Source organism: Lissotriton vulgaris, chromosome 3_1 (assembly GCF_964263255.1).
Source record: "Lissotriton vulgaris chromosome 3_1, aLisVul1.2, whole genome shotgun sequence".
NCBI classification, from domain to species: domain Eukaryota; kingdom Metazoa; phylum Chordata; class Amphibia; order Caudata; family Salamandridae; genus Lissotriton; species Lissotriton vulgaris.
Genome location: NC_141689.1, coordinates 558151531 through 558170490, shown reverse-complemented (window position 1 = coordinate 558170490; position 18960 = coordinate 558151531). Strand labels below are relative to the sequence as shown.

General features: G+C 48.8%; 1 protein-coding gene across 2 annotated transcripts in view; it reads right to left on the bottom strand.

The window, feature by feature from the left end:
* RASGRF2 (Ras protein specific guanine nucleotide releasing factor 2) overlaps positions 1 to 18960 on the bottom strand; it is a 1825430-nt gene that overhangs the window by 192438 nt on the left and 1614032 nt on the right. For both annotated transcript variants that reach the window (XM_086960835.1, XM_086960836.1), the window contains exon 23: positions 10807 to 11004. In XM_086960835.1, the coding sequence (XP_086816961.1) occupies positions 10807 to 11004 (198 nt within the window). The remainder of the gene's footprint in view (positions 1 to 10806; positions 11005 to 18960) is intronic.

Genomic DNA, 18960 nt, shown 5'->3' with positions numbered 1-18960 from the left:
GCCTTCCTGCCGGACTATCCCCTGAAAGAGCGAATACTTCGTGAGGCACGGAGGAGGTCTTCCTTGGAATTCCGGGGTCACCGAGTGGCTCTTTACCAGGATCTGGCAGCAACCACCCTGCAGAAACGCAAGGCTTTTAAAATTGCGACTGACTTTCTTAGGGAGCATGGCACTCAGTACTCCTGGGGACACCCTTTCCGGCTTATTTTCCGGTGGAATGGGACTCTACATCAGCTGCGTTCCCTTCAGGATACGTGTGGGGTGCTGGGGATCACTGCTACAGAAGACGGAACACACACACCCCACCAGCACCACGTCACAAGAGATGGATGGCAGACAATCCCTGGCCGACGGTCATCTGCTTCCTCAGCGCGGCCAGACTCTCCTGCCGTCAATGCGGATTCGGACACTGCAGCGCGAGATGGAGCCGGTGTTACAACAGCGAGTGAAGTGGCGCTGACAGCTTGAGTGAACTCCGGGGGGAGATCGACATCGCTATAACTGGAATGCAGGTTTGAGGGTCTGGGGAAGTGCGTAGTGGCTGGACGTCCACTTCTTTGACTTTCCACAGGCTTGTCCGTCGAGGACCGGACTGGGACAATGGGTTTTCGGGGTTCTTGGGGGGTTCGAATGGGAGGGGTCAGGGTTGTTGAGCCAGTCCCAGTTGGGGGTGGGGACTGGAGGCAGTGGGGATGTTGGGGAGGAGGGAGGACAGTTGGGGGGGTCCAGGAGGGAAGGGGGTTGAGCAGGAGGGGGGGATCCGGGAGTTGGAGGTGGGGAGGGAAGGTCGTCCAGTGCACATGGGGGTTCCTAGTCATTCAGGCACTGAATGTGCTTTTTGGTTTGCTTACACATGGCTGTAGCATACACAGTTCTGCCTGTCTTTTTGACTTGCTTGAGAGTTGGGGAGGGGAGAGGAGGGTTGTCCAATACACATTGCGGTCCGTAGGTTTCCAGACACAATGCATGCTCCTTGGTTTGCTTAGACTTGTTTGCTACTCATGTCACTGCGTTTTATTCATTGCTCTGTTGCTCCTCATACAATGCAGCGCCCTTGCCCTCCTCGCCTTGTTGATATGGGGCCTTGATGCTTTCTACTACACCTTTACACATGCCCCCTGCCACTTGTAAGGTTGTGACCCTGAATGTCCGGGGTTTGAATAATCCAGTTAGGAGGCGGGCTGTGCTTTCGCTCCTAGAGAACACCCAGGCGGATATCTGTCTCTTCCAGGAGACGCACTTATTGCCGCAGGACACGCACAGGCTCCGATCTCATAAGTTCCCTTCACAGTTCTTCTCCTCTTGTACCACTAAAACAGCTGGGGTGGCGATACTGGTGGCCCGGCACTTTAGGGGGGAAATCCTCCACAAATTCACCGAACAGAAAGGTAGGCTATTAGCATATCGGTTCAGGATAGGGGGTCTTCTATTTACGGTTGGGTCCCTCTATAGCCCCAATGAACGGCAAGACCGTTTCTTGCAGGCAGCGATCGAGGATGTTACCTCTTCCCAGGATAGGCATATCATACTTGGAGGGGACTTCAACATGGTCTTTGACTCCGCACTGGATAGGTCAGCGCAACGCTCCCCGCTGGTCGGGGAATTCTCCGCGGACCGTAGGGCTCAGTTGGAGGAGGTGGACCTCCTTGATCTGTGGCGGCACATGCACCCCGCAGATAGGGACTACTCGTACTACTCCCACGCACACAAGACGTATGCGAGGTTAGATCACCTTTTAGTTACTTCACCGGTAAGGGCGCTGGCCTCAGGGCCACAGATAGGCGTGATCTCTCTTTCGGACCATGCCCCGGTTGAAGTCAAGTTGTGTGTGCCTCCGGCGGTTCCCCGTCCTCGGACGTGGCACACGCTGCTGCATAGGGCAGAGGTGGTGGCCCGCATCGAGAAGGCGATTCGGGAATTTCAATCCCATAATGATAATTCTGACACTAGCCGGGCCACGCAGTGGGCAGCACTGAAGGCTGTTCTTAGAGGGGAATTTTTAGTGATCTCCTCGGCTGACAATAAGGAGCGGCAGGCCAAGAGAGATGAACTCACGGATCGGGTTCGAGAACTTGAGCAGATACATTGCAGGACGGGGGCTAATAGAATGTGGCGGCAGCTCAAGGAAGCAAGGAAGCTCCTGGCGGCCCTGGACCTCGATCGGGCGGAGTATGCTGCACTGCGGTTGCGTCACACCTTCTACACTGGAGGGGACCGTTGTGGCAAATTGTTGGCCAACAGGCTCCGGGTGACGAGACAGAGCCAGTTGGCTAAGGAGATTTCCAACCAGGCGGGGATGCTGGAGACGGAGGACCCTCATATAGCGGCCGTCTTCCGCGGCTTTTACAAGGATCTTTATGCAGGGGAGCCCCCGGATGAGATGGCAATGGCCGCTTACTTGGACTCGGTCGCACTGTCTTCTCTGGAGCCTTTGCAGGCGGATCATTTAGATAGAGACATTCGGATAGAAGAGGTGGTTTCCGCTATTGCCAGGCTTAAACATGGCAAGGCGCCGGGTCCAGATGGCTATACCGCGCTCTATTATAAAATGTTTTGCACGACATTAGCCCCCATTCTTACGAGCCTCTTCAACTCCTTTGCTGAACCCGGAGCCATTCCGCCCGATCTGCTCCAGGCCACTATCACGGTTATCCCTAAGCCTGGTAAAGACCCGAAACATTGTGGGTCGTATAGGCCGATTTCTCTTCTGAATATGGACTTGAAATTGTATACGGGGATTCTAGCCGCTAGATTGGCTCCCCACTTGCCCGGTCTCATCGATCCTGACCAAGCGGGTTTTGTCCCAGGGAGACAGACAGTGGACAACACGAAACGAATCGTCCACCTACTAGAGAAGGCCTCCCGGATTCCGGGAGAACGAATGATGCTGGCGGTGGACGCGGAGAAGGCATTTGACTGGGTCCATTGGCCTTATTTGGAGCGGGTGCTCATGAAAGCAGGTATAGGGGGAAAGTTCCGCTCCATGATTTTTAACTGTTACAAACGTCCATCGGCGGTGGTCCGCGTCAACGGGCTCGCCTCTGAGACCTTTGGCATCGAACGAGGCACCAGGCAGGGTTGCCCGCTCTCGCCCCTGCTTTTTGCTCTCTACATGGAGCCGTTTGCCCAACGGCTGCGTGATAACCCGGCGGTGACCGGAATCCGGATGGGTGGTTTTACGCACGCTATCAGCCTTTACGCTGACGATGTCATCCTGTCCATTGATAGGCCCCGGATGGCTCTCCCGGCGTGTATAGAGGAGCTGGCCTCCTTTGGCGCGGTATCGGGGTTCAGGATGAATATGGGGAAGTCGGTGGCGTTAGATATCTCCCTAGAGCCGGCTACTAGAACCTGTCTGCAACAGAGGTTTCCCATGTTCTGGTCATCGGGAGCGGTGCCCTATCTGGGAATCCAGATTGCTCCTACTTTGCCAGCTATGGTGTCGGCCAATTATCAAGCCCTGGGTGCCAAGATTAGAGAGGAGCTGGGCCGGTGGAACCGCGGCGCCTTTCTTTGGTTGGGCAGGATAGCTGCTATCAAAATGACGGTCTTGCCCCAGGTATTGTACCTTTTCCGAGCCCTGCCGCTCCAACCGCCGGTGGGTTGGATCTCGCAACTGCAGGCAGACGTTTCTCGCTTTGTCTGGCAGGGTAAGAAGCCTAGAATGCGTAGAGCCCTCTCGCTGCTGGCCCCTGAAGCCGGTGGTTTAGGAATACCCGATTTTCGCAAGTACTTTCAAGCGGCACAGTTGCGGTATCTTGTGGAATGGAGTAGGTGGGAGTCCGATAGGCACTGGCTCTTTCAAGACCAGGCGGTGGCAGGGAGACCCTTGCAGGAGATCCCTTTCCTGCGTCGCCCTCATCGGCCCAAGAACCTCTACGCCTCCTTTATTACAAGGGTACCCCTTCGGGTGTGGGATGCCACCAACATTCTACATGGCCTTACTACGTTTCCGTCGCCACTTACCCCGTTGGTGGACAATCCGAACTTCACTCCGAGGATGGAGAGGGGAACGTTTGCACGATGGAAACAGGCGGGGTGTAGAGCCTTATGTCACTTATATGGCCCTGAGGGGGTTATCCCCTTTCTACAGCTCCGTCAAGAGTTCTCACTCCCGGAGATAGAGCGACACCGTTATATGCAAACTCGCCATTGGGCCCTTGAGCCGCAAGTGAGAGAGACGGCCGATCGGCTTTTTCTTCCTTATGAAAAATGGCTCCTGTCGCGGACATCGGACTCCAAACTGATTACAGATCTATACAAGCTGCTGCAGCCACCGGCGACTCACCTTTATCACCCTGGAAGGGAGCGTTGGGAACGGGAGTTGGGGAGGACACTGAGCCCTAAGGAATGGGAGCACATATCTGATAGAGCGAGGCACTCGGCATACCATGTAGGGCTCACTGATACACTGACCAAGGTCTCCACCTATTGGTATTATACACCTGAACGAGTTCATGAGTTTGATCATAGTAAGGAAGACACATGTTGGCGGGGATGCGGGCACCGGGGTACACTCACGCATATACTATGGGATTGCCCGCTCCTGGAACCTTACTGGAAGGAAGTGCTGGATGAAATCGACTCTCATTTCGGCATTGAACTGCCGCGCTTTCCTGCTTATACCCTGTTGGGACTTCCGAATGGTCTGATGTACCCCCTCAGATCCCGCAGGGGCAGGCAGATAGCGATAGCTCTGGGCTCCGCAGTCCAAAACATTTTAATACACTGGCACACCACTACGATACCATCTATCACCGGCTGGCTCCATAGGTTGTGGCATGTGTTGGGTATGGAGAAATTCTCTCTCACGTGGCGGGTGATGTGGGCCAGTTCCGGGAGCTCTGGCAACCGTTTCACTCCTTATTGCTTACCGAATTTAGGGAACTTACCTGCCCCAAGTATCTCCGCCTCCTGCGGCTTCTGACCCCAGTAGCGTCTACCCAATGATCTATTGCTGGACTCATCCTCCTTGTGGAACGTAGCTCTGATGTGTATCTTGGTTAGGGACTGTGCACTGGACGTGGGGTGGGGGTGGGGGGGTGGGTGAAGGGAGTTGGGATGTTGGGGTTGTTGGGAGGGGGGGTTGCAAGGGAAATGTCATATCATGCTGGGACAACGCGGGACATATGTTACTATACAGGCGGGACCCATAGGGACAACATTTGCTAATGGTGTTACTGAGAGCTGGGCTTTTCCGCCCAGTTATGTCGCTTTTTGAGATATGTGCTTGTCCTAACATGTTGTGCTGAATAAAATACTTTAAACTTAAAATTGGCTCAGGACCTCCTATCACCAAAGCTGAATATTTTAATATTAGTGGAGTTCCCGGTCAATGGTGAAAATTGTGGTCGATATATGTGGGATACGAGCTTCATCCCACTTATCCTGTTGTGGTCAACATGTTTCAGCCACTCTTTTTCTTGCCTCTCAGGGTCAATGTGGCTTTTGTCATGATAAAAAAACAAAGTATGTATGCCTTAGCATACAAAATTCCGGTTTGTAGATACACAACCCTTTAGGCATTGGAGATAATCACCTCTTCTGATTCATCCTGTAAAATGTAATTTAGGAGAAAACGACCCAATTTGTCAAATAGGTAGTTCTGCGATGGAGCCAGGACAAGCAAAGCATTGTCTTTTTTGTGTCCCTGGTTCACATCGACAACGTATGTATAATAATTTCAACAGAAAACTTTTGCAAATGGAGTATAACATGTATATTCTTCTGAATAGCAACATTTCACAAGGACAGGACAAATACGTTTTTTGAACAATATTACAATACATTTAGCAGAAGTATTTTCGTGGATAGGAATCCACCCACCCCTTCAGACCACGCACGAAACCTCAGCATCACCCTCGACTTCACCCTCTCCATTAACCACCAGATCAATGCCGTTGCCTCCATCAGTTTCAACTGCCTACACATCCTCCGCAAGATCTTCAAATGGATCCTCCTGACTGCAGAAGGACCGTCAGCCACGCACTCATAACCAGGAGACTCGACTACAGCAACGCCCTATATGCCGGAATAAACAGAACCCTTCTACACAGACTCCAAACCATCCAGAATGTTGCAGCCAGACTCATCCTGTGGATTCTGCGCCACGGACACACGACTCAACACCTAAGAGACCTCCACTGGCCCCCCGTGGAGATGCAGGTCACCTTCAAACTCCTCACCGATGCCTACAAATCCATCAACGGCATCAGGCCCAAATACCTCAATGAGAGAGTATCCTTCCACGTACCCAAGAGGAACCTCCGCTCCGCCGAACTTGCCATGGTAGAGGTCCCCTGCAGCCGCAGAATCAGAACTGGCAGAAGAGCCTTCTCCTACATCATGCCCTAGAACTGTAACGATCTCCCTGTGAACATCATATGCTCCCCGACCCTGCATATGTTCAGGAAAGACCTCAAGACCTGGCTCTTCCACTGATCCTGAGCTGCTCCCCCTCCCAGCGCCTTAAGACCCTCCCGGGTGAGTAGCGCGCTTTACAAACCCCTGATTGATTGATATATGGAAGCACACTGTGGCAGACTGCGCCGCACACCTTTTTTCTCGTAATAGCCTAAATATTATTGTGCTATAATGAGAGTGAGTTTCAACATCATGTTTTATCCAATTTGTTTCATGTGGAGAACTTTTGGAAAACAAACCCTAGGCAGAAACATATTACAGACTACTACACTGAGCACCATGGTCATTTGCTTGTCTCCATGCAGTGCTGTGAGTAAAATACATAATGCCATGGTATTAGTATTGATCCGTATTTAATCTAGTAGTTTTCTAAGTCTATCCAGTCGGTAGTGTCTTTACACCGGAGCATGCGTATATGTTAATTCATTCGCTTGCAGGGGGCAAGGCTTGGCACCGGCCAAGATGGCGGCATAGTCTGTGAGCTCCGCCCAGGCCTGGAACGAAGCCTGTATTATCCTTAAATAATCAAATGGCTGGAGGTTTGGCAAATACTTGCATTGTTCCACAACGGTGTCCCGGAGCCAGGGAGGTGACTTTTTCCCCTGAAGAGGCAGCAGTTCGAGTGCTACGGAGAGGGGCGTGCTTCACGCTCGGTGCCATGAGCGGAGGCGACATGGGGTGGAGTTGAGCTTCAATGGCGCCCGGCCCAGGATCGAGGGGCCCGGAATCACTAAAATCGAGATCTGCTGCGCTGGGCTGAGAGACGGCGCCTGACAACAACCCTGTGCTGCCATTCCGGGAGGGCCGAGTCTGCCAGGGACTACCAGTAGAGAGCTCCCTGAAGCCTGGGCAGTGCCGCATTGATACGCTACGAGGTGAGCCAGCTCGCGGTCAGCGAGACGCGCTGGAGCGGCAGGTGATGGAGTTACCTCAAATTGAAGGTGTTAGTGTGCTGGGCTCCAGACTGCATTCCTCCATGGAGTTGGCCCAGGGTCATGGCCAATTAAAGATTTGTTGAGTTTTCCGCTCTCAATCGTGGGCAGAACTGCTATTATTAAAATTTTGATACTCCCTCGCTTTCTATACCATTTTTAATATTCCATTAGCTTTAACAATGTCTTTCTTCAACACGCTTCGCTCCCTACTGTTTACGAATAAACAACCTAAAGTAAGCTGGACCACATTAACCATGCCTTTTGAAAGAGGTGGGTTTGGTGTACCCGATCTGTATTACTTGATTGGCAAAACCGACCTTACCTATTATTGGTATCATCCAGACGCTCAAGTACAATATCTTAAACCCGACAGACCACAAATATATCCACAATCTCTATTGACGCTGTTCCAACCACTTGCTGGGCTGGGATAAAATTACGTAAATATTTAAATCACATATCTCTCTATTCACTGCACGTACCGTTAGCTGACAACCCATCGCATCCAAACATCTCTTCTCTCAGTCAAACTCTTTATTCTCCACAAGATACCATAAATCTATAGACTTAACTTTATACCACTCCACTCATCGGACAGCAGAGGGGTAAATACTGAAGTTTTTCTGTTGGGTTGACATGTTCACTCTTAGGAGAAAATGTCCAGATGGTCTCAACTGATATAACTTTGCCCCTCCTGCTTGCAAAGTGCCATTCATTCTAAAATATGTTACCAACTGTCACCATTAGGCCTCCAGTTCCCTTCTGCAAAGCTATTTTTGCAAAGTAGGCGGAAAACTTTGTTTGAAATTGTTAGTGCTATTATATTTTTCTGTGGAAAAGGTGGCAATGAGAAAGATCGTTACCAGCTTACAGTAAAAGTTAAGTTACTTGAGGGCAACGTTTTCAAAGCACTAAACAAATGACTGTATTGCACTGTGCTTTTCTGTTCTGTGAAAGTCATTAAGCCCTAAGAGGCTTAAGACCACATTGTAGGAAATGCAATGCTCGTACACCCAACCTCACTAACGTTCACATGGTTGAGAGCCAAAAAAGCCCTTATGAAAGTCAGGGAATACTTTCACATCACATCGGCATGAAGCTCTATGCAGGTACATTACCTCTACAGAGCATGTTCTGTCAGTGTCTCTGACGGGTCCCACAGGAGAGGCTGCCACTGCTTTATTACTGAACTTACATATAGTTACCCTGCTTAAGCTGTGTGGCGCAGAACTTATGTGGATCACCTACCGAAGAGGAGCCGACTCGCTAGCGATAAGATACTCACCCTGGAAAAATACCTCCAGGAACCTATGGGAATCACTGGACAGGTGCTTGGACACCTTTGACCACCGTAAAAACCTGAACATTTGGATGAACTATCAAACAATAAAAATGTTTCGACTCTGACTCTGTGCTTGCTGAAACTGTTGGATATGCTATTTAATCTCTCTCTCTCTCTCTCTCTCTCTCTCTCTCTCTCTCTCTCTCTCTCTTTACTGATTCCCATTGTCCTCTCTTCCTACTCTACTCCCAACCTACCACTACTGTATAAACAGCAATAGGGGGTTATCCAAAGTATTTACTATGTACCGCTTACCTTGTTCCACGTAGGACGGTCACCCATACAAAGTTATTCCTGTGCACTGTATGTATGTGTATAAATACCACAAATAACATTTTTAATTTTTATTTTTATTTTAAATTGCTCCACACTTTGTGGTTTGGTCAAATGGGCTCTGTATGCTCTTGCTTTTCCTGAGCATTTGTCGGTTCTAGTGACTTTTAAGTTTAAAATGAGATGAATGAAGTGGGGCTGGATAGGGATTGTGCTTCTGATGTTTTTATAAATCTGACTGGTTTGAATTTTAGTCACTTAACTTATACTGGGGCCCCCCTTTAAAAAATGGCAAAGGAGAGTAGTAGATTAATTCACCTGTAGATATTTGAAGTCCAAGTTACAGAGGAATTATTTCTTCCTTTGCGGCGGACGTAATATTGTGATTTTACTTCCTCCAAAGGGCACTGTTCTTGATAGCTACAGTGTTTGCTGCTTATGTTGCCCATAAAGTACACCACTTTCGCTGCTCTGCTACCTTCATTTCCTGATTTTGGAGTAAAAAAAAGTTGGCTAAAGTAGGTAAGAACAAAGTGGTCTGTCTAGTTTGTGCAAAGTTTTTACCCTCGAGCACCTGCGTTGTGCACTGGCATGAACGCTATGTTGAGCTGGTGATTCTCTTTGGCCTTTAAAGTATGCTGCTATTCGTGCATGCAAGCGGCGTAGCATTTGGAGTGGTGTCCCTGTGTGTCCTCAGTGCACTGCTCTAAGGCCCTGATGTATGTATGTAAAATGTAGCTGTTTGGAATCTGCACATTTACAGTCTAATCTTTAAGTGCATACAGGGGCCAATATAAAATAGCAAATCAGAAAGACCTGCATTAAAAAACAAGCATTTGCAATGCAATGAGTCTCCCATTTGCAAGAGCTTGAGCTATTGGCATTGTAATGACAATGCATTTTTTTAAATGTGCTTTGAAAACCTGCAAGCGGTGTGTCAACATGCCCTTTGTACTCATAGTCGTTGCTTATGAGAACAAGGCTGGCGAGAACTAAGCCTCTTTTACTGCCAGCCTTGCTTATCGAAAACAAGGACTAGAAGCACAAAGTGTGTTTTATGCACTGCTTGCAGGATTTCAAAAGACATCAATAAAAGGCATTGTCATTTAACCCGTTAACCACAGTGGTAATTCCGCCGCGGTGCAGGCGCTTCCTTGTGCGGGTGGGGCCGCGTCAGCCGTTGAACGTGAGCAGCACTAGGAAGGTAGCACGCGGGACGTTCAATGGCCGACAGCAGCACGCAAGGTGTTAAAATGCCAATAGCTCAAACTCTCCGAGACCTATTGCATTGCAAATGCTTTCTGAATCTGTTATGAAACCCAGATTCCTTATATTAGTGACTGAATTAGAACAGGATCCCAAAGACCTAGGCCAGTGTTCCCATAACCAGAGATAGTCTTGGACTCCAAAGGTAATGACCTCAGATGGAGGGTGACAGCTGTCCTTCATCCGTGACTCTGCATTACTTACACAAGAAGTTATATGATTCATCAAACACCTTTATTATGTAATAAAGCAAAATCAAACACAACTGAGTACTGACGAATCACAAACAATGCAGGGTAAAAACCTCAAATGTACTATTTCAAGGTGCTGTGAACCTCACTATAATTCCAGTTCCCACACTTGCATACTACTAGGGTGGCAAAGAATACAGTAAATATTTCATTGCTATGCATTAGTGACCTGCCTAGTCATATTTAGCACCAGTTCAATTACAAGCTATTACTTGTTTGTCTGTCTGGTTACAATCATGATGGGCTGCATGCTTTTCCCCTTCAGTAAGTCATCGGGCGTGCTATTCATTCCTAGCTGTAGGGAGAGTTGACCTACTTGTTTGGAAACTTTGGCCCAGGTCTTCTTTAGCCTGTAGATTGCGCTTCTGTTTAAGGCAGACGTGATTTCCAGTACTCCGTTGTAGTTGTGCATACACCGACAGATATCTGCTACCACGACCCATTTCTCGACAGAGCTGGCGCGGAAGACGACTTCATCATGGCTCAGTATTTGTGAGGCAACAAGGTTACTCATCTGACCAGAAAAAGCACATGGGACATAAACAGCAGATGTTGGCATGGTTAATAAACCCACAAAGTTGGTAACATTCTTCAACACATTTCCTGTTCAGGATCATCCTGTGCAGAAATTATTAGGTTGCCAAAAATGGATCATAATAATGTAATCCAAAATCATTCTGCTAAACATTCATGCAAAGTCTCTTGAAAAGATTACTGGATGTGAACTCCAGTAAGCACCAATGCCCAGAAATCCACCATAGGGTTAGTCATTCCCAATGACATCTTTATGCGCCATAGCAGCCAGGCTTTAGACTGCTCCCCTGTGATTGCTCCTTGTTTTAGTGTGTTTGTTTCATTGCCTTTATGGGTGGCACAAAGTGACACTTTATCGTAAGTAGAGCCAAACAGTTATGTTCATGTAACAAAAGTATGTACCTGGGGCTGTGCAGCACACACACGGAATGTGGGCGGTGTTTAAATGCCTAGTAGAGTCTGTCATTTGTTTATGTGAGAGTCTGGTGGTAGGAGCTGCAGTAATGAATGTGTAACAGCATAAGGAACGTGATCGTACACAGGGGCCGATTAGGATGGAGGATTTTCCGCCTCCTCCGGGCCGGCGGAAGCCACCTCCGGCCCGGAGGAGGCGGAAAATCCTCTGCGGACTCACCAAAGACCCACCGCCGCATTACGATGGCTGGTGGGTCTTGGTTTCTGTCCGCTGCTTTTCCGCCGCGGTCGGATTACAACCGCGGCGGAAAAGCTCTCATTTGGCTGGCAGTGTCTATCAGACACCGCCAGCCAAATTAGGAAGCATTAGTAAACATGCTTTTCCGCGGCGGTTTTTCCACCGTGGAAAAGCATGTGTACTTTTGATTTTGGGGGCCCGTTGCGGGCCCCCAGGGTGTTGGCGGGTGGGGGGTGCACATGGGGGGTACCTATGGTACCCCCCAGCATTTACATGCACAATGCGGCAGGCACCGCGCGGTGCCTGCCGCTTTGTGCATGTAAATGTAAAACATGCACTTTTAACATTGCGGCGGGTGCTGCTTGAAGCAGCACCCGCCGCAATGTTAAATATCCAGGATGTGACCGCCAGGGTGGCGGTCACATCCTAATCGCACATGAGGGAACGCCGCAGCCCCTGCGGACGTTCCCTCATACTCTGGGGTCGCGGACGGACTCAAGTCCGTCCGCGATCCTAATCGACCCCACAGTGAAGAGGCCCTAAGCAATCCTGCGACCAGCCCTAAAACATTTAAAACTTGGCCTCCTGGGCATTAGGTTAATGGTCAGTCCGCCTCTGGGAAAAGTGAATTTACAGGTCCCAGGAATTAATGTTGTCTAGGCTCAAATGCCGAGACTGCAATAGGTGTCAGCACTGCACTATTCACAAAAGTGCACGATACAGATCCTTGCCTGGCCCGGTTCGTGCTACTAAATACGAACGCCTAAAGAATGAATAATGAATGATGAAATGCTAGTGTACAATGAATGTTGTAGTAAGCACAAGTTCTTCTGACTGTTTTCTGCTACTGTTTGAAACAGAGTCAAGCAAAGGCGAACCCCGGCCTCGTTGCAACAAGGGAGTCGGACAAGTAAATAGGAAGGGGTGTTTAGGTGGGGAGGGGGCTTCCCCGCAAAAAAAACAGCACGCTAATGTGTGGTTCATCAAATCATATGTCAAAAGCTTTCAAGGTGACGCTTCTGTCGTCATCCAATACGGTTAGGTACCATCCTACAGGAGAAAATACACACATTCTCAACATTACCCGGGCCACTCTTGACCCTTGAGGCCTCCCAGGGAGGCGGTGTGAAGCTTAAGTGTTCTTAACCGATGGTCCCCTCTTTCGGTGACAATGAGCCGGCGCTGGGCATACATTTTTGACCATATTGTGCGGGCATATTAACATGTAAGTATACATAACATTGTTTATGCGCGTGCATAAATGTTGTCATGCTTATCTGGAAAGGGGAGTCCCCCCGAACGTATGGATGGGTGCCCCGATCCCCCGGGAAACCATTGTGGGCGGGGGGCGTGTCCCGGCTGGTATGCCCGAAGCGGCGTAGCCGGAGCACGCCCCTCCCGCCCAGAAGAGGTTGGCCTAGACACCCGCCCAGAAGTCCGTGCATGGATGGGCGTACCTGAGGTGGGCCCCCGCCCTCCCGCAGATGGATAAATAGCGCGGGAATACAACGAAGCTTCCTCTTGTTCCTCTGCTCTGAAGGCTGCACCTCTCGTCGCTCGTGAGCCCTCTAGGGAACAAGCTGCACTTTTTTTGGAACTTGTAATCTTTGTTTTTCTCTTTCAGTATCAGGCGTGTGGAAGATTGAGTCACCCTTGCGAGTCAAGTCGGACGGAGTGATCGAAGTCATGCCTGGCAAGAAATCTGGAAAGACCTCCGAGATGGAGAGAATGCTGCGCACATTGGTGAACCAAGTGGCGGTGATGGACCGAAAGTTGGATAAAGTTGACCAGCTCGGTCGTGGCTTAGCGGCCGTCAGGAAACAGGTGGCGGCCCAGAATGCCCCCTCGGGGCGGCCTAAAAGAGTCATAGGACCGGCCTTGCCGAACGTCGCCCCGGGGGATAAGGGTAAGAAAAAGAAGGGGAGGGCAGGTCCTACTGAGGTCCCAGTCCCAGGAGTAACTCCATCGAGTCCCGGCAGACATTCCCGTCGCGCCGGCAGCCAGCCCGGTACCAGGACCGGATGGGGGTTCGCCAATTCCCGTGGTGAGCACGCCAATGGGGGATGATCAAATGCCCCCAGAATTAGCACTTCAGTTAGCAGCGGTATTACCATGGCTAAAGAAGGGAGCAGGGGGATCAGCGGCTGCGGGAGACCCGGCTGAAGAAGCCAGATTAATTATTGAGCAGTTGCGGCAGTCAAGGGATGCCGGGACAGCGAATGTACCTTCTATTTCCCCGCAGATGGCGACGGGGGTCACGGCTGACGGTCGGATGAAGACAACGGACGCAGCCGGGAAGTCGGCTAAAGCCGGTAAGAGAGCGTTGCCATTGGTGGGGGAGGGTCCAGTACCCTCAAGGCGGGAAAGTTTATCGCAACATATTCCCATGGTGACAAAAGAAATGGTGTGGGGAGACAAGTATATTAACATGTTTTCGCTTTTGACTGACCATCGTGAGTTAGAATATGCAAAGACCCAGAAAGATCTATGGCACCCCAGCGTATGGCGGGCCAAGATGGCGGAATTCAGGGTCGATGAGACCATGGTGAACTGGGTCAGGGCCTTTTCTATTTTCACGGCAATTATTGGGGAGCGTAAACCAGAAGTGTTGACTGATCTGTAATCATAGTGCATGTGGGAGGCAATGACTTGGTGATACTGGGAAGACGGGTGTTAGTTGAGCACATATTGTCAGCAGTCAGTTGGTTGGCCAAGAGGCTCCCTGGGTGTACGATCGCCTGGTCCCACATGATTCCCAGAAGAATTTGGTGGGGGGGTTTGTCTGTGTCAGCATTGAACAACTCGGTAAAGAGGGTCAACAACAAGATTGAGAAACTGTTTCGCTCCACTCATCTCCAAAGCATTCCCCATGGGTGTATTCGGGGGGATCACTATTATTTGAATGATGGGGTGCATCTGTCCAGGGCTGGGAATGACTTACTCATAGGAGACTTCGTAGCATGGCTAGCGGGATTGAGGAGACATGACCTTTAGGAGGGTTGGGGGGCCGGATAGTCGGTCAACTATCCGGCCTGTGGCGGTAAGGTCATGATCGGTGAGCAGTGATTTCAAGGTCCCTAGGGGGGGCGCCACCCATTATGGATGGGAGCGCCCGGGAGGAGGCGGCCATTGGCCCCTCCCACGGGGGGGCGGCACCCACTACGGATGGTTCGCCCAGGGGGAGACGGCCATAGGCCCCTCCAAGGGGGAGATGGCTATATGCCCCTCCCACGAATTTCCCGGGGGCCGGATATCCGCTCCGGCGGAAGAGAGTATGGGGAAGGGGGGGAGTCCACGCTGTCCTTCTTACGGATACCTCGCACGGGAACTCGGACGACCTTAAGATGGCGTCGAGTGAAAGGGGGCCCCCACGACAAGGGAAGTTATAGTTGGCTGCGAGGGTAAAGTCCTCTGATCATGCGCCACTCACACTGTGAGGGCGGGAATTTGGTAATAGGGATCTGACACCGGTTAAGACCTTGCAGTTGGCCCTTAATGCTAGGTTGTACAAATTCAGAATGTTATGCATTGTCAGGATGCTAGACTCGGCTAGGAAACCTTTGTATTAGAGATTTGTTAAGGTTAGCCTAAAAACTTGTCTTCATCAAAATGTAATTGAAGTTGAATTTGTACATGATTCATGAAACGTTTTAATTTAAAGTTTTAAATTTTGTTGCATATTTTAATAAATACGGCCGGGGGGGTCTTGAGGCCCCCCGCCTTCCAAAAGTTCAAACCTGTGTCTGTCTCCTCTCATGGGGAATTGGTGTTGGGAGGGGTGGCGGGCATCCCGGCCCATATAGCAAATGTATTCTGAAAATGTAAATGTAAATGTAGTTGAGCTTATATAGCGCACAGCTACCCGCAGTGGGTGTCCCGGCGCTTGCTTAGGGAACCCGTCCTGATATTCCCCTGTGTGATAGCCCCAGCGGGTATCCACAAGGTGAAAGTCAGGCATCCTGCCGCGAGGGGCCGTTGTGGAGATTAAGCAAGCTATTGCCCAGAGTCGCAGAGTGTGAACCCGTGAGTCGAGAAGGCACCGGAGCGAGAATTATCGAGTCCGTAGAATTTTTAGCCCAAGACCCGACGAGGCGGGGAATTGAACCCTGGTCCAGGACCGATCTCAGCTTCCGGGTCTGCCGCCTCTAACCCCTGAGCCACACTTCTCCACCAAAAGTATGCCTAACTTCCAAATTAGTATGTATATAAAATGTATGTTTCAACCCGCTGTCTGCAATTATTTACCTCAGGAAAAGTACTTTGTGTAGCGATTCTTAATGGGTGCCGTTCATCTGCTGCACCTCCAGCTTAAACACAAAAACGCTGGGGTTCAGAATACAGTGGGGCATATTACCAAGCAATAGCGATAATTATCGCTATTGCTTGGTTAGAGATAAAAATGTACCGCTGAGCTGCGGTGATTTTTACCGCAAATAAACCTTGGTATTACCAAGTTTTATCGCAAATGCGATAAAAATCGCCGCAATGCATAAATATCGCTGAAAAGTCAGTGATATTCATGCATTACCGAGCTAATGCTCTTAGCCATGTTATCCACCTCCCATTGGATAACATGGCTAAGAACTGCTCAGGGCAGGTGTTAGCTTTTGGAGATATTCATGCTTAGCGCAAATATCTCCAAAAGTTGGTAATAGGAGATAGCGATGTTAGCGACTGTTTTCAGTCGCTAACATCTTGGCACGCCCACTTTGCATGTCATTAGTGATAAATATCACTGACATGCAAAGTGGGGCCCAAGATGGTCGCTATCTCCTACTAGCTGTCGCTAACTAGTGTTAGCGACAGCTAGGTAATAGGGAGATAATTTTATCTCCGCTTTCTTGGCTTTTAAAGCCAAAAAAGCGGAGATAAACCCCCTTGATAATATGCCCCAGTGTTTCTTCTTCATATGTTTTGCACAGACAATAGCACCCTTTCCTACACATTTCATCTGAAGGTGTTTTTGTGATTAGCTCCCCTTCAGGTGAGTGCTTGTAGTTAAACTGTCCTCTTAATTTAACATTAAACGCTGACAATGATCATTATATCATTATGACTTTATAGTTAGTTATCATGGCTTTACAGAGCCGACTGTGTGTGATCTCCAAAAAGAGGAAAGCGATGTATTTCCCTTGTATATGTCAATAACTGAATGATATTGTCATTGACTAACACGGCATGTACGAGAAGCGACTATCTCGCAGCCAAATCGACATTTGGGACGCATCGGCTGTAAAGTCTGATATAATGAAGGCACCGATCTGCAGCCTCGATATCAAAATCAGCGGCAGCCATCTTGGAATTCCGTGTTCGAGTGAGCATGGTCCAACCATTGATTCCCGGCCATTTATTACTCTTTGGGCCAGGACTTGTACTTATTCCTGCTAGAATGTGGTCTGGAGGTCTGACAGTACCCCCCAACAAAGGGGATACTCTCGGTCTTGGCTTTGTAGGGAACCGTTGGTGAAAAGACCTTACCAACCTTGGAGCATGAACATCAGATTCTGGCTCCCAAGATCATTCCTCTGGACCATATCATTTCCAGTCTATCAAGTAATATAATTTTCCTTTCATTCTTGTTGAATCTAAAATGTATTTTACTTCAAATTCAATTCCATACTCCAAATGGATTGGTTTCGGGGGTGAGGTTTTTCGCAACTCTGTTGATGCCTTTTTCAACAATGAAACATGAAAGACTGGGTGGATTTTCAGTGTAGTAGGAGGTTTTAGCCGGTAAGTTACTTGAGTCATCTTCTCTTCAATTTGGTAAGGCCCTATAAACCTAGGTTGGAATTTTCTGTTCCCTTTTAATTTAAGATTCCTTGTACTTAGCCAAACACTATCTCCTTCCTCAAGAGGGGAACCTTCTTGTCTCTTTTTATCTGCATAAACCTTATATTTCTTTTTAGCTTCTTCCAGATTTTGTATAGCTGTTTGGTGGACCTGTTTTAAGTGAGAGACTACATTTTTGACTACTGGAACTGAAAGGTCAATTTTCTTTACTGTCGAATTTGGATGTCGACCATAGTTCAGATAAAATGGTGAGTAACCAGTGGAGACGTTTTTCGCATTATTGTGTTCAAACTCTGCCACCCACAAATAATCTGAACATTCTACATCTTGCTTCAGGAGAAATAACCGAAGATACTGTTCTAGTTCCTGGTTTACCCTTTCTGTCTGCCCATCTGTCTCTGGGTGATAGCTGGTAGAGTACTTGGCTTCGATTCCCAAACCTTCCATAAAGGCCTTCCAAAAGTGAGACACGAATTGTGATCCTCGGTCTGAAAGGACAATTTTTGGAATTCCATGAATTTTCACTATTTGTGTGCTAAAGTGAGTAGCTAGTTGTTTAGCAGTGGGGACCCCTTTTAAGGCCATGAAATGTGACATCTTTGAAAATGTGTCCACTATCACCAGAATTCTGTTGAAACCCTGACTAAAAGGTAAGTCTACTATGAGGTCTAGTGTGACGGTGTGCTATGGGTAGGGTGGTGTAGGTAAAGGTTGTAATAACCCTTTAGGAGCTTGCCGTTCAGATTTTCCCTGAGCGCAGACTTCACAGGTCTTGACATACTTCTCTATATCTCTAGTCATGTGTGGCCACCAATAATGTCTTTTAACCAATTCCTCAGTCTTTGCCTCTCCTTTATTGCCTGCTACCACGTTATCAGGCACTTGTGCATTGCTTTATTTTGTAACTCTTGGGTGGGCAAGTACAAAGCTCCCTTTGATGTTGAAGCTCTCTTCCTGCTTCTTTCTTGACCCAATCCTACATTACTCCTGGACTCATGACCTCAGAAATTTGTTTCTGAAAATCAATTCAGGTTGTAGCACCAATAATCCTCGGACTCAGAATTATGGTTTGATCTTCTGTGTGACTCTTCTGATTCTCTGTGCCTAGTCTGGACAACGGGAAACATCCTTAACAACGCAGTCAGTTAACTGTTACAACGACCGCGATGTAACCATGCTATGTTATTACAACGCAAGTCTTTACATCGACTTGCGCTAGATGGCGTGCTAACATTAAAAATAGTGTAGTTTACTATCCCAACACCTTCCCTACTGATAAGTGGACTGGAGTTGGAATAGTAAATTACACTTTTCTAATGTTAGCACTCCACCTAGGGCAAGTCGATGTAAAGACTTGCATTGTAAAGGCATAGCATGGTAACATCGCAGTCATCGTAAAGAATGCGATGTAACAGCACGCGTTGTAATAACACGCACTGTAACATCATACAACAATTCAAAGCGAATTCCTTTTTTAAATAGTCATGTGAG